At 47.2% G+C, this 15,498-nt stretch overlaps 1 protein-coding gene across 4 annotated transcripts in view; it reads right to left on the reverse strand.

The window, feature by feature from the left end:
- Positions 1-15,498, reverse strand: part of ICE1 (interactor of little elongation complex ELL subunit 1) — a 48,424-nt gene that overhangs the window by 19,369 nt on the left and 13,557 nt on the right. For all 4 annotated transcript variants that reach the window (XM_039842817.1, XM_039842816.1, XM_039842818.1 and 1 more), the window contains 8 exons: positions 15,065-15,176; positions 13,572-13,648; positions 12,677-12,714; positions 10,420-10,502; positions 10,171-10,210; positions 10,030-10,086; positions 3,318-3,404; positions 2,121-2,515 (listed from right to left, as the gene is read on the reverse strand). In XM_039842817.1, coding sequence (XP_039698751.1) covers positions 2,121-2,515; positions 3,318-3,404; positions 10,030-10,086; positions 10,171-10,210; positions 10,420-10,502; positions 12,677-12,714; positions 13,572-13,648; positions 15,065-15,176 — 889 coding nt within the window. The remainder of the gene's footprint in view (positions 1-2,120; positions 2,516-3,317; positions 3,405-10,029; positions 10,087-10,170; positions 10,211-10,419; positions 10,503-12,676; positions 12,715-13,571; positions 13,649-15,064; positions 15,177-15,498) is intronic.

The raw sequence follows: 15,498 nt of genomic DNA on the forward strand, positions 1-15,498 counted from the left end.
AGGCAACTAAAATAGCAGTTAAATACGTTAAAAAAGTACACGCTCCCTGAAGAACCTGCCAGAACACAGCTGAGCACAGTAGTGCCGTCTCTGGGCACGGCCTGGCTTTGCCCCTTCCTGAAAGCAGGCTGCCCAGGTGGCGCTCCCACACACGTGGCCCCCGTGCCAGGCTCCTCCGAGGTCCAGTCCACACGGCCCAGTGTGTGGTTTCTGGTCCGACCTCCGAGCACTCCCGCTTCTCGGCTCCTCCTGCCCCACACGCTGGCTTCCAGCTCTGGCTGCACCGCCCTTACGTCCCTCCACCCGTAAGCCGCTCCTGCACACACGGGGCTCTGCGTGACGACTCGTGCGCACCCTTCCGCACACTGCCTGACGCCTCGCACTGCACCACGCCTGTCAACAGCCGGTCCTGCTCTGCCCCCTACGACGGCTTCTGCGCTGACAACTCTGCCGCCAGTACGACCCCTCTGGTCGCCAGCCGGGCTCCAGAAACCCTCCATGAGCCCCAGCCAGCCCCTCCTGTGCTGCTGACCACCTGCACCACACGCGGCCCGCCAGGCGAGCTACCTCGCCAGCCGCCCGGCCTCCCCGTTCAGCGAGGGGACGGCGGGCTGGGGCAGGGCGGCCACGGCCGCCACAGCCTTGCCGCTACCAAAACGAGCCTGTCCTCCCTCGAGTTCCAGGGTGGCGTCACCTCCCGGGTCTCCACCACTGTCCTGCTACTTGTTTCTGATGATCTCTTCCTTCCTACTGGGTCCGTCCGGGACCCCATCCTGCCTCTACGCCGTCTTCCTAAATGATATCACAGTCCCACAGCTTCTGCCGCCCCGTCACGCCGATGCGGCCTCACGTCCGCGTCCCACCACGGCGCCGCTCCGAACACCACACCCATGGGTCTCGAACGCACACTGTACGTGTCCACTTAGACACCCCACACGCACCTAGTAGCTAACGCTTTACACGTCACCTCTCCGCGCATGCCGAGCTGGACAACTCCACCTCCCCCGACAACCACACCAAAAACCTCACCAAAGGCTGCTTCACACAACCCCAGGACAGTTTCCCAACCGTCCCCACCTCTTTAACCACAATGCCACTCACTACTGGGTTACGGTGCCCAGAGTTAAAGGAACTCCCGATTCAATGATTGCCCTGTGTATGCTCTTGCTCGTCCCTAACTGTCGCCACTCCCTAGCTATGCATGCTGGGAACAAACGGAAACTTTCAAACGAACACCTGTCATCACATCCACTTCTCTGGATCAAGGACTTCCGAATGCCTCAGGATAAACTAGAAAGTTCTCAGGACACACAGGGCCCTTGCGGACCTGAAGTGCGCCAACGTCCCCAGCACCAAGTTCACCGTCTGCCCACGTCTAGGCGTCTGAGTCTACAGCAGCTGCCCCTGTGACACCGCGCTCCCTTGGGAACACTGGCTGGGCCCCACCTGCCTGGGGCCGCTCCCCGCCTCCGCCCAGGCCTTCTCTGGCAGGTGCGTTCCCCAGCGCCGCAGCTCAGCTGGCCGTGCGACATGTGATCCGCCTGGCACAAGACCCAGCCGAGGGGCGGCCGTACCCGTCACCTCTGCACTCCTGGTGCTCAAAGTGCTGTCTGGGACACACGGGCACGCCCGTGCGTCCTGAAGGAGGGGGCTGACTCGAGGGAGTCGTCTCTCGGCTCCTTAAGCCACGAAGCGCAGGTACGCGATACTGACACTAACTTCCTAAGAGAGCAGAGACCACGCCGCACACACACGAAGGACGCCGAGCTCATCGAGCGGGAGTGCGGACTTCAGCCACCCACCCCAGCCACACCGCCACTTCTAGAGCACGCCATGCCTCGCTCCCCGCCTGCTAAGTGCCAGGCTAGAGGCCAGGATACCTGAGACACAGTCCTCCCTCAGGGGACTACAGTTTGGTTGCAAAGACAAAAATGCAAACGTAACAGAAAGTGGAAAAATCCACACTACTCGTGACTTGAAGGGCAGCGGCGTGTCTCTGACAGTCCCTCGCTGCTCTCTCATAAAATCTGGCGTGAGCACGAACGCTCTCTGAGCCCGGCTAGCACACGAGCATGGACGCCGTACCCACGTGCTGACTCGAATTCAAAGTGCAGACTCACGGGCGCCAGTGCGGAAGGTAAGGTGCCCAGGGCTGGTACCGACCCCGGAGGGGGTGACGGCACCGGAGACAGCAGAGGGGGGGGCAGTCTGAAGAAGTCAACAGCAGCCTGCAGGTCCTCATCGAAAACCTGGCCCTGGTCCAGGAGGCCGGCGCTGTCGTCCTCGCTCCTCGGAGCCACCGCCTCGGCGCCCTGGTGTTCCCCGCTGCAAGCGGGCGCTTGGGGCCCCTCTCCCCCCACGCTGCGGCACCCTGAGAAGTCGCCCTGGATCTCCATGGACAGCTCCGCCAGGCACGTCCGCATGGCCGAGGCCCCGGGAGCACTGTCCGCCACTGGAGCCGGCCCGCCGGCCTCCTCGGACCCCCCGGACTGTGGCTTCTCTTGGGCAGGTTTTCCTACGGAAAAAGTAAACTCCAAATATTTATGATAGCAAGAAAACTTAAAAAATTCCCAAGCATTCTAACAGTTTAAAACGCTTACAGAATTAAGTCCAGGTGAAAACATGTTTTAAAGGACAACCGATCCCCTCCTGGAGATTCTCCAGTAACACCTGAACGCTTTTCACGTTACATCGGCTTCGCGCTTGTGAACTTGACGAGACAGGGAGATGGACAGACGTGGCGGCCCTGATGGCTCCGCAGCGGGGCGCAGGCGACGGGCCCGAGGGCGTGCTCCCACTCCGTGAGCCTTCCCGCACGGCCAGCAGGACCTGGCATGTGGCTCTGCGCGTGCCGGCCAGCCAGGAACACGGTTGTGTCTTAAAAGTAATCTACACTCAGCTGATACCAAGCCTGCCTCGTGACCGTATTTGCGCAGCATTCAAATTAAAGAACTAGGTCACGTAAAGACCCTTTATTATAAAGCAACTGAAAAATTACTATAAAAAGCCAATGCTTTTGGGGTCTTGACACCGGCGAACAGCAGCAGTGCTAGTTATCAGTAAAGACATGTGTGTCCCGGGAAGGAACCGGAAACGTCCCTCTGTCTGTCACACTGGAAAGCCGCAACAATATGTTCCACAGAAGGACTCGGCTCACTGGAGAAGTGGCTGACCACAGGGCTGGGGACGGGGTACAAGCTGAGCCTGAAACACCTCACGGTGCAGAGCACAGACACTAAAAACTAAAGGCACACAAGGCCCATGGTAAGCATTTCACTTTCATGTACAATATGTACTTCTGGAAGCTTCTCTCTCACCTGGGACACATCTGGGGCCTTCACCAGGTACTCTGTGTGTTGTGTTTATACAGAGCCAGAGTTCCTTCAGAAGCAGTTTCACTTTTCCTGTGAAAGAGAACCAAGTAGTAAAGACATGTTATTTGGCTCAATCCACACAAGGCCAAAAAAAAAGTCCTCGTGAAATCAGGACTTACTGGAATTTAGAAAAGTTAAGTAACTTAAACATCTTCAACCACTGTGGGCTATTCAGTTAGTTACTGAGGACAGGTCTGCAACGCTCTGGCCAGCACTGAAGGCCAGATATAGGCAGGCGTGCGTGCGTGCGTGCATGTGTGTGTGTGTTGGGGGTGGGGCTTAAAAGACCAAATCTGCCTTGTTAACAGCTTCGATCACCTCTGGTGGGACAAATAACTCTTTGGCCTGTAAACTTTCTACAGACAGTGATGTCGGTTGGGAGACAGGCACACAGCTAGAAGACAAATTATGAGGTCTGGGCTCGGTGTCCTAGCAGCAGAAAAGGACCGCCTCAGGCCCAGGAGGTGATGGAGCCATGAAGGTCGGTGCTACAACCAGCCCGGGGCTGCGTGGATCAGGGAAAAGCCATTAATGGTATTACGGGAAAATGGGATGCTCACACACACGAGCAGAAATACACACAAGCATGAGTTTTTTATAAGGAAAGTGAATGCGTTGGAATTTTTATAAATTTTCAAAGGGGTCTGAATCCCCAAAATGTTTAAGAGCCCCTGATACAAGGTGAAAGGCCAAGGGCGGCTGCAACTAAGGAAAGCCCATGAAGTCTGTGTGACATTAGGAATATTGCACTGCGGTCTTCAAGTAAGCTTAGCATCAATAAATGCATGAATTCCCAAAAAGTATTCATTAAAATGTAAAGTTTCTGGTCAAATCTGCATAAAAAGACAATCCCCAAAAGTTAAAATTCAAAGAAAGTTGACAGGAAGAAATCTAACTCTGGGAGGTGAACACACAGTGTAAATATATACATATGCCTTGTCGTTCAAGTGTACAGCTGAAACTTATTAGATTTTGTTAACCAATGTCACCATAAAAAAATAAAAATAATTTCAACTAAAAATAAACTGAGTATTAAGCAATTTCAGGCCACCGCAAACTTCTATTACAGTTTCCTTGAATTTAAGTTCTTAAAAATTAACTTGAAGCATTTATTAAAAACACTGAAATCTTTAATCCAGGCTAGAGAGGCTAAAAAGACCAACCAAAGTATCTCTGAGGAATCCCAAGTGTTGCCATCGGGCAGCCATGTCACACCACAGGCTCACAGAGAGGGATGGGGACGGGGTGGGCGGGGGACAGAGGCATGGCAGGGAGGGGCTGAAAACCTGGACATTTCCAACCTCCCTTGAAATAATCGATTTCTGCCGGCCCCTGTGTGTGAGGCACATCCATTTCTGAGTTCTGAAATTCTGTGATCAAGCAGCTTATCTACGTCGTGATTTAACCTACCCCAAAGCCTGCTTCCAAACACTGTGTCCCCTTTGCTTAAATGACCTGACCGGGATCCCTGCTTATTACGTATACCCCAAAGCAGCAAACAAGGAACCTTAAAGAAAAAGAAAAAAAGTTACTTTTCTATTCTTAGGGAAACTAGTAACTAGAGCTATGCCTATTCTAATTGAGCATTCGTTCATTACCTCTAATCTGAGGGGAGGAAAAAAAAAAGCTATCTGTTCCCAGCAAAACAGAAAAAAAAATCGTCACTGTGGCCTCATTACTTAGCTGTGAAGAGAAAACGTCACGTGAACCACGCACCTTCCCACAGCCCCTTAAACACCTGCTTCCTTCATCGAGGCCTCAGGCGCCGTGAGTGTCCCGGGCTTTCCATGCCGCCTGATCGGTGTGCACGTGGACACCATGCTTTTGTAATCACAAGTCTTGTAACTATGTTTTAATGTCTGTCTGGAGATGAGCCTTGCTCAGATTTTTCCTTTTCCGAGATCTGAGTATCTCGAGCATCTCTTCTTGCAGATAAGCCTTGCCCGTCTGCTGGCCCGTTCCCACAGAAAACCTCAACGGGAATCCGTGTAAGCTTCATTCATGTTTAGAAATACGGTCAGGGCAAACGCACGTCCTCGTCCTCGAGTCTGTCGGTCCGGGAACACACCACTTACTTACGCGTCAGGTCTTCCTTAACGCTCTTCGGGGTGTTTCCTAATTTTCCTCCCGGAGGCACGGCAGGGCACGCCGCGTTTAGGTGTCGGATGTCTGACGGCGCTGTTGCCATGGAAGAATGGGTTGTTCCTGCCCCTTCCCTATGCTAACAGGCTTACGACGACACGTCGTGTGTGTTCACTGCTTTATCACCACTTGTGTTTTCCAGCTGCGTCTTTTCAACTTTCCACAAAGTCATACCACTTGACGTTATGACAATTTTCACTCGTCGCTCATTCGTGTTTACGGCTCCTGGTCTTGTTTGCTCTGCTACACTGCTCGGGGACTCTGGAGCACACAGCAAGGAGGGGACAGACTCTCGCTTGCCTTGTTCCTGAAGGAACAACTCTGCTTTTAAGGTTTCGCCTTTCTCAAGTTCAAATGTTTCTATTATTACCTCAACAAACATTTTTTGATAAGGAACTGGCATTGACATGAAATATCATTTTTCTCTTAACCAGTTACTGCAGTATTGCTGAGATAAATTCTTAAGTCATAATTTTTCTGTACTCTAAATGACTAGATTTGAGTTCTTAAAATTTTACTTAGTATATTTGCGGCTATATTTCTAAGTCACAGAGCTCTGAGCCTGGAGGATATGTGTTCGTGTTGTTTCTAACTGGCTTTGGTACCAAGTTATACTGGTCTAAGAAAATGAGACAATATGCATTCCATATTTTTCTAAGTCCTAAAACAAATAAAATAATAATAAAGACATTAGTTCTCACTAAAGGCTATACAGAGCCCTCCTCTGAGCCACCTGGATCTTCTACGGTGTTAGAGGTTTAAGTATTTTTATTTCTTCTGCATTTTTTGTTCAGGTTTGCATAACTATTCTCAGTCAATTTTAGTATGTTTGCCTAGAAAATGGTCCACTTCATGAATACGATCAAATGTGCATATCAATCTGTGAATCGAGATACTATCCGACTGTAGTCTTATAGCTTTCCCAGCTCGGTCCCGATGCTGTTGGGTTTCTGTTCCTTCCTTTCTTGATCAGACTTGCCAAGAGCTGTCGGTTTCACCAGCATTACAAAGGTCCAGCTATTAGTTCTAATGGTCTCAAATCGACTGGTTAGTTTCCAACGTCATTAACTCACGTTTTCATCTTCATCAACGCCTTCCTTTATTTTCCTGAAGAGTCTGACTTTTCTACCTTCTTAGTAATTCATTTCCTATAATTCTTACTTTCTAAAATAATCACTGAAGACCACACATCATTCCTTTTAATACCATATTGGCACTATCGTCATATCTCAAAAATGTGGTAAATACTGCCTTACTGTTATTTCCAAAACAGTTTAGTATTTTTTTATTTTTTCTGATGTCCAGGAGGAGTTTGTGTTTATATGTGTTCAGTTACCAGGCAGGTTTTAAAAGTTTTTTTTTTTGAGGGGGGGTATTTTTACTAATATGTTATTAAACATAAATATATTAATAGTTCATGTTATAGTTTTTGTTGTCTAGAAAATAGTCAGCTTTTACATAAATGCATTTAAAAGGTATTTAAAGAATTCTAGATTTGTGGTGTAAAAGATTCACAGATCATCGATCTTGCAATTACGATTTCAATTCTCTCTCATTTTGTCCGCTTTTCTCTGTATTTCTGAGAAACATGTTAAAGTTTCCCATGAAAACACACTCAGCTGCTGGCCCTGGAATTTCCAAGCGTTTTACTTGGAAATAAAAAGTTTCACACGCTTTGGTCCACGATAGCAGTATCTTCTTGGTAAATTGCACCTTTAACAAATCTAGATATTTCCTTTTAATGCATGTAAGTTCATGTCTAGGCTTGAATTATTTCTTGCCTTACATTACAGCTTTCAAGTTAGCATTTGCTTGGAATTTCTTTATCCGTCCCTGCATATTAATCTTTCTGCTTCTTTTGATTTTAAATGTATTTCCAATGAATGTGCTGGAGACGAGGTCGTACACGAGTCACGCCCAGACTCGGAGGCCTTCCTAACGGAAGGGTCCCCCCTGCTCTGGGAAGCTCCCTTTACTGTCCCTTGATTGCCTTCTTGCCTCTCACCTCTGCTCCCCCCTGAAGTCCTCACAGATGACTGTAATGACATCCAGCTCCACTTTCCAGACTCAGACTTTCCCTAATACCTTTAATTTCCTTGGTTTTTGTTTTTGTTTTTTTGTATCACTTGCTGAGACACACACACGATTACATTTCTTGGGTCAATAATCAATCTTGTGTTCTTCCATTCAACAATTCGGCCTTTCTAGTGGGTGTATTTCTAATAGTATCAATATTCCAGAACCCCAACTCCAATTCCATAGCAGCAGCCTGTGGAAATGTTCTTAGACTTTCTCTAAAAATAAAATTCAATCTTTAACATTTTCTATCGGTTCACGATTTCATGTTGTTTCCTCAGAGACTAGCTCTTGAGCTTGGTGTCTGTCTTTCTTGTCACTGGTTCTTCTGTTTTAGATGAAAGTTTAGGCAGGACATCTTTGATAGCCAGAGTCCATTTTTTCAGACTACATTTTTAGTCCTATACTTTGGCAATAAATACAGGTTCTCATTTCATAAGCATACAGAAGCCCGCCTTCAGAGGGAAGGGCGGCAGAGTGAACGCAGTTTTGAGCATTTACAAGGAGTATACAAATATCTCATGTTCTAGGACCAGGAGCAGCTGTCCTTGAAAGCAGCCATAATTACCCAATTTTCTGATATCTGCACCCATTCTGGGTACCTCCCCTGTGATAACAACACTTTAGAGAAATAAACTTTGAGCCACAGCCTGTGGACAAACTCCAGAAACTGTGTCTGAACCCAGAAGGCTGATCACTGACTTGTCAGAATTCTCCCTTCCTGCCCCTCTCTCTCTGTGCCACCTCTGACTTTTCTGCCATGAAAATCTGCTGTTGAGAGCTGCCATTTTCTCTGTAACTTTGGGCTCCATTACCAGTTGATACCATCTACTTCACATCTCCTCATTATCCTCCACTGGTGCTACACTTTTTAACTATAAATAGTTTTTTTTTTTTTGTCTGCCATTATTACTGAAATTGGACCAAAAAAAAAAGGGAATGTGGCACTCGGGCCGCCTTTTTAAAAGTGACGTCGACCAAATACTCTTGCTGCCTAACTTTCAAGTCTCTTTCAGAAGTCAAGTGCTACCAGATGAAAAGCATTACAGACGCGCTTAAGAATCAGGAAGTCGGCCACCAAGGTCCACCGCTTACTCGGCAGATTCCTAAAGACTCTGTGCTTATCTATCTGGAAAAACTGAAATGTACAACAGACACTATCCCTGCCCTCACAGGGATGGAAAACTTTTTCCGAAAAGAAGTTACTTGTGATAGTGATGAGTTCTCTGAAGAAAATAAACCAGAAAGTGGGGCAGAGAGCACCTCTGGGAAGGGCTGGGAGGGCCTGGTGCGCAGCGGTGAGGCCTGAGAACAGCGGACCCGGGACAAGTCTGCGGGTCCCGAAGAGAGAGCTAAACTCAACGGCCGCCGTGAGCTAGCTAGGACAGCCACTGTCGTCGAGTCCTGCTCCTCTCAGCGGTATCTACTACGAGAAGTCTCGCCGCCCACACGTGGAAGCAGGAAGCACAGTCTCCAGCACACAGCACTACCGCTAGCTGACTGCTAAGCCAGGGCCCCGGCAGCTGAAAGGTGGGGGCCGTCACAGCCTCGGGCCACGGGGAACAACGCTCCTGTGCGCTGAATCAGGGGGAAAAATTAGAGGGGAAGAAAAGGATAAAGGAGACTTCTAAAGGCGTCTAAGGAGACACCATATACTTGTACAAAACAACGTTTAAGCGGCCTTAATAATTGTAATAATACTCATTTGGAAGAAAAATAAGATGTTAGTGACATGAAAATACGATCATCTACATTTCAAATGTATCGCTACCAAAAAAGTGTGAGATAGAGCAGAAACTCGCAACCTTCCTTTTAAAAATGACAAACAAAACACGAAGAAGTAAATGGCCAGGGGTCACACAATGAAGAGAAAAATTAAAATGAAAACCCCAATTTCTCAACTTCTAGCGTTATTCCTTCTCACCTACAAGGTCACACAGTCAGAGATAAAAGGTGCACGTGGACGTCTGTGATTTCCCTGTGACTTCTGTGATGACCACTTGACTTCTTGTGACCTCTGGCCTTCCCTAAATTCTCGTCTTCCAAAAACACGCTAGAGGGCTTGGACGCCACAGTTTTCCTGCCTGACTTTAACAATGTTCATATCGTTAGCACCTAAGAAATTTAATAAATTGACTTGATAAATTGTAACCTAATGAGAAAACTACTTATTTATTGAAAAGTGTGGAAATTATCTCTCTAGTTTTCCTTTCCCAAATAAGATTACTTTCTCGCGCTTTCATTCAGTGCACGATGGTATCAGACAGCAAGGTGATGACTACGTACGCAGACTGAATGAACACAGGTAACAGGGTATGGCTGCTTCCTACACGGAATACCTACTAAGAATTCTCAGTTGCAGGTAAGAGTGATGAGCAACCTCCCAAACCACTAAAAGTAAGGCACAGAAATAAAAATGAACTTGGCATATACTCACTTTTATCTATGCTTCCGTAAGAATCACTTGAAATTTGTGTTCCAATATGTCTCAACTCTAAAAATATGGGGGGAAAACAGTTAAAAAAGAATACCGCATGTGAAAATTAAATTTTTAAGTTAGCATTAACTGAGTACTCACCCTTTTCATTTTTCTGTTTAGAAAATTCATCAAGCCTTTCCTATGGAAACAAAGCGTCAGAGGCGTTAGCACCAGGAGAGGCACACGGCCATCCAGACCCAGGGCACAGGGCACCGATGGGCACTGCAGCCTGTTCCCGCCAGGGCCTCGTCCCCGACTCCGCCATGATGGGACCCTCTACTCACAGAGGAGTCTAAGGACACCTGAAGCCGGAGACCCAGCACGTGCGTACACTGTGCCATCTCTTACCTGTGTCTTCTTAAACTCCTTTTCTAGTATTTTCTTTTCATTCCTCAGTTGTTTGAAGTCCTGAATCTGCTTGATGGCAGCCTCTTTATTTCAAGAGAGCAGTGAAGAAAGAAAAATAATTTACCAACTTGGCGACCACCATTAATGAAATACCCAAAATCTAACCTAGTAAAATTTTTCTCATTTCTTAAAACTCTGGAAGGAACTTCGTAAAGGCTGCTGTTCCTTCGGTACCGTATCCATCAGGGATAAACGCAGAACCCCATGGTGCTCCCACCATCCTCTCCGTACCCCCCAGAGCCGTATGACTGGCGCAGGCCCGAAGAATCCTCTACAAGCCAGACACAAGCCGACCCAGACCCTCCGGTCAGACAAGATTCTGACACGCACAATCCTCGCAGGAGAGGCCCTGGACCCCTCGTCCTTCAACCACCAGCCAGTCAAGTCTGACAGATTGTGGGCCTGTGGTTTCCCCCTGCAGTACGGTTACGACCGTTCTCTTGACCTGGGGGAGGGACAGTCTCTCCGGGGCCTGTCGCACTCTTCCTCCTTCCTGGAACTCCCGTCGCCAGGCCAAGCCCCAGCTGCCACTACCCTTACTGCGGGTCTACAGCTGACCCTGCACCGCACGGCGACTCGGGCTGCCGACCCCGAGCGGCTGAACGTCCGCAGGTGACGTCTGACCCCCAGACGTAACTACTGACAGTCCCTGCTGACTGAAGCCTCACCGACCACATCCACAGTCGATGAACATGTGTTTTGTATGTTACGTGTATTATGTACTGTATTTTTACAATAAAGTAATCTAGAGAAAAAAAAAGTTAAGAAAATCTAATGAAGAAAAAATATATTTAATGTATTTCTTGAAAACCATGTAAGTAACCAGATCTGAACAGTTCAAACCCGAGTCACTAAAGGGGCAACGGTCCCTTCAAGGCACTTTGACAGCTCTCCTCTGTTCCTTCAGCCACTCGCTCCCTCCCGGGTCCGGGTCCGGTTCTGGAGAACTATGGAGTCCGAATACACTAGTAAGGAGCAGAGCAGTACTGACTTTACCTGAACGTTCGTACCAAGTGCTATGAAAAGTCAAATCCCACGAAATACCAGAGCGGCAACCCCTGCCCCTCCTTTCAACAAGCCTGACTATGTCTTGACCAGACTATCATGCCTTATCATTTGCCAGGAAAAACGTGTCACAAGGAAAATAAAGGCTCTACCTTCACTTCACAAAGTCTGTTCTAAAAGCTGCATGCAGCCTCACAGGCAACTTGGATCTCTTTAAACCCGTTTCCGTAGACTGGTGCTCGTCTGCACACACGGCGAGAGCAGGCGCTGCTGCGTCTCCTGCCACAGCGTCTGCGTCTGTGCCAACAACCGAGTCAGAGGAAACTGCTACCAAAACGTCCAAAGGGTGATGGTCTAAAAGATCAGGCTCCATCTAGTAAACTATCGACTGGAAACACTGTCAGCAACTTTTAGTCTATATGCCCTGATCCCACTGAATTTAAATTCTTGCTTCGCACTCTACATGACAAACGCATCGTCGTCTGTCAGTCTGGTGACAAAGCAAACCGCAGGGTCAGGAAGAGGCTTGCGGAAGCCCCACTTTCCTCTACCTGACGTTACTGCCTCGGCCCCACCGCCCAGTGAAGGTGGAAAAGACAAAGACAAAGGATCTGGCCTCAGTTCCTGAAAGAGTTATTAACGACCGGCTGTTCACACGGCCCCTCTGCAGTCTGCCTGGTCAGTGCGGACGGAGCCTCTAAGCCCACAGGGGTGTGGAGGGAGGATCAGGGACAAAGTGACAATCTCCAGTGGAAGGAATCTCACGGAAATCTCTGCATGAGTGTGTCCTATCTAGATATATCAAGTTTCTGAGTACTAAAAGTAGTAACCTTCTCTACTAACCATTGATCTCATTAGGAAAAATGAGAAAGCTCCATGAGATTCAACTTCCAAAGTTAAACGCTCGTATTAGTTGCTGCTTTTTACAGTAAAAGTATAGGTTGCTGCTATTTTGAGCGCAACGCCATTTCAAGGATTTGCCACATCCGTTTTCATGCTGCTCTCCAGTAACCGGGAGGTGTACGGTGTTCAAATGTCTCGCTACCGGTACCCTTAACACAGTCACCCAGGGTGCGCCATCTAAACCCCGACGACGAAGCTCCCGGATCCGGCCCTGCACCCCGCACGGCTGCCAGTGCTCCGTACACAGCCCAGTGACTTCCACTAGCCAGGTGACAACCATGCCAATTACCTTCCAGCTTCTTCACCTTGGCTTCCAGTTTCTTCTTCCTAAGAATGAAATTTTCTAAGTTAAAATGGTAAAAATAAATACACAGTACAACAGGAAAACATATGTATTACAGGTTGTGGTATATTTTTCTTAATTGTGGAGATTTACATGACAAAGAAACTGTCAGTCAGGAGTATCACACAGCAACCACGAGGTTCCCAGCAACTTTCTAAGGGCAGGAAGCACCTGAGGAATCCGCTGTGCCGTGTGGGGTGTAGCGTTTCTAAAGCGAATTTAACTGATCAAATCTGCGTTTTCCCTCCCGAGCCACAGCGGCCTCTCCGCGTCGGCCCGTGTCTAACTCGGCAGTGCCGCCTCCGGGAGCGCGGAGCAGCTCACACCGCCCGCTCGGGGATGCGCACACCTGTTTCAGGGTGGATTTCCGGTCCGAAGGCGGTAACTGTGAGAAGTCTCCACGTTACCCTACGACACGTGACATCAAACCATTGTCCGTGCAGCTACCAAGATTTCTGTATAAAGTACAGTATTAAACTTCAAAAGAATCGACTGGATGCTCCTGACAGCCCTTTCATGAATAGTGACAGACACCCACGCATCTGCTGGGACGCGTACTCCAGTGCTGGCACACGCAGACACAGAGGTGCACGCGTGGACGTAAACACCTCCGCGGAGGCCCTCCTCTGCGCAGCCCTTCCCCTCGCCACGCTACATAACCCCTTACGCTCTGCTCCGCTCCACAGATGTGGAAACCAAGGCTGAAGGGCTCAGTTCAAGACCTCAGCTAATAACAGCCAACAGACCCGAGGACCACGAACAGAGAAACACTACTGATTTAAGGATGAGCTCTGTTCAAAGATGAAAACCCTATTTCCATAGTAATTTTAAAACTACTCACTGGGCATCGGTCTTCAAGCATTCTTCTTTTACACGAGCATATTCCTGATGAGTATCTTGATACAACTTTAGAGAACTCTAAAAAGGAAATAGATGTTAATTTAAAAGTCATTAACAATCAGTAATAACTTATTTTGATCTTGAAATGCTAAATTATCATCATTTACCAGTATGAAATTAATGAATAAATACATTAGGCAGGAAACTATAGTTCACTGAATATTTTAATGAATTTAAACAGACCCTTAATAGACATATGATTTAGTCTCTAATCAAACGAAGCTATAAAATTTTAAAAATACTAATCTTAAAGGAATTACAAATCTTCATAACACTGAATTGGTTGAGACACAAATATTACTGAATAGGTAATATTTGTGTCTCAACCAATTAAAATTCAACAAAACATAAAGACATTTTAGAGCTTAACATATACTACTGTTACTACTATGCGAAAATAAACTAGTCACTATACTGAACGAAAAATGGAACAGTGTGTAACACCAGTGAACGCGCACACCCTGATGGCCGCTGCGGAGTGCGGCAGACACTGCCGAGTGCTGTCTCAGAGCACAGTGTGTGTACTCTGAAATCTGCACAGCTGAGAGATGGCCTTTACGACCCCTCTTCCCAGATGAGAGGTCTGAGGGTCCACACGCTGACAAGTCACAGTAAGGACAAGGGCTTCACGTCCAGGTGTGACTCCAATGGCTCTGCTCCCTCTTAGACAAGCTGATGAGATCATTATACAGTCGGAGGGAGACGCAGCTCAATGCCATGCTTGTCTGTTTCACTTTCACTACGTAGTCAGATACATGGCCAACGACGGCTACAGACATAGGGAAATCAATCAGTTACGGCAGGTGAGGCCTCAGAGAGGGCGAGGGCATGACTCAAGTGGCACAATTTGAAAACTGAAAGGCACAAACGCCATCATGAGAAGAGCTCCAAGAACAGGAAGACAAGCCGAGAGCCATCCCAGCTTGACTATAACTGGGCTCCTGGAAACCACCTCGCCGTATTAGTTTTAGATATTTCTCATCTACAAAAGCCATGAATTCTCTAAGATGTCTATAAAGAGTAAACCAAAATTTACAGAGGAAAGCAAGTTCATAGCATTTTAAATAAAGTTGATTGCAACTTGATTTTGAAACGCAGGACACGATTTCTCTACCCTTTAAGTGTAAAATTTTGCATCTTATTTTATACTTAAAGGTAAAAAACGTGAAAAGACAATGAATGCAAGACACATAGCCATAAAAATTCACAGCTAGGAGGTGACTCTACTGAACCTCTCATGACGCATAAGCAACTAACACGGAATTACAGAGCTAAGAATTACTGTAAGGACCAAGCCATGAATCAACCAGTTCCATCTTCACTAAGTACAGTGATACACCTGAAGAGTCTGGACTGGCATTTCCTTCCTCCAGTCACAGGCACAAGCGGCCCTCATGTACTGAGGCTAAAGCTACGAGAAGTCACCGCAGGTACCTTCTTCTCTTCCAGCTCTGCTTTTAAAGATCCCAGTTCTTCCTGGCATTTCTGCAGAGGAGAAATTTTCTGAAGCATCTGTTCCACTTGGTGATGCAGAGTACTATTCTCTCTGAAAATGGAGAACGCATTAACGTTACTATATGAAAGAATCCACTATGCATTATTAAATATATCTACTGGTGATTTTTGAATTTTTTTCTAAATTGAAACAAAATAAAGGAATAAAAGAATTGCTCTTTTTAAATGCATTCCCTCTGTTTATAGCAACATGACCTTCACATTGCTTTTTACTTCTTTGTCATTATAGTCTATTTCTAATAAAAGTATATCGAAAAGCTACTTGAGAAGCAAATACAGGAGAGATTCTCAATCTGGTAGAAAATATATTAAAAAACAATGTGCCAAATAATTTGGCTCTTCTGATCTTGGCC

The sequence above is a fragment of the Pteropus medius genome, unplaced genomic scaffold (genome assembly GCF_902729225.1).
Source record: "Pteropus medius unplaced genomic scaffold, Ma_sr-lr_union100, whole genome shotgun sequence".
Classification (NCBI taxonomy): Eukaryota; Metazoa; Chordata; class Mammalia; order Chiroptera; family Pteropodidae; genus Pteropus; species Pteropus medius.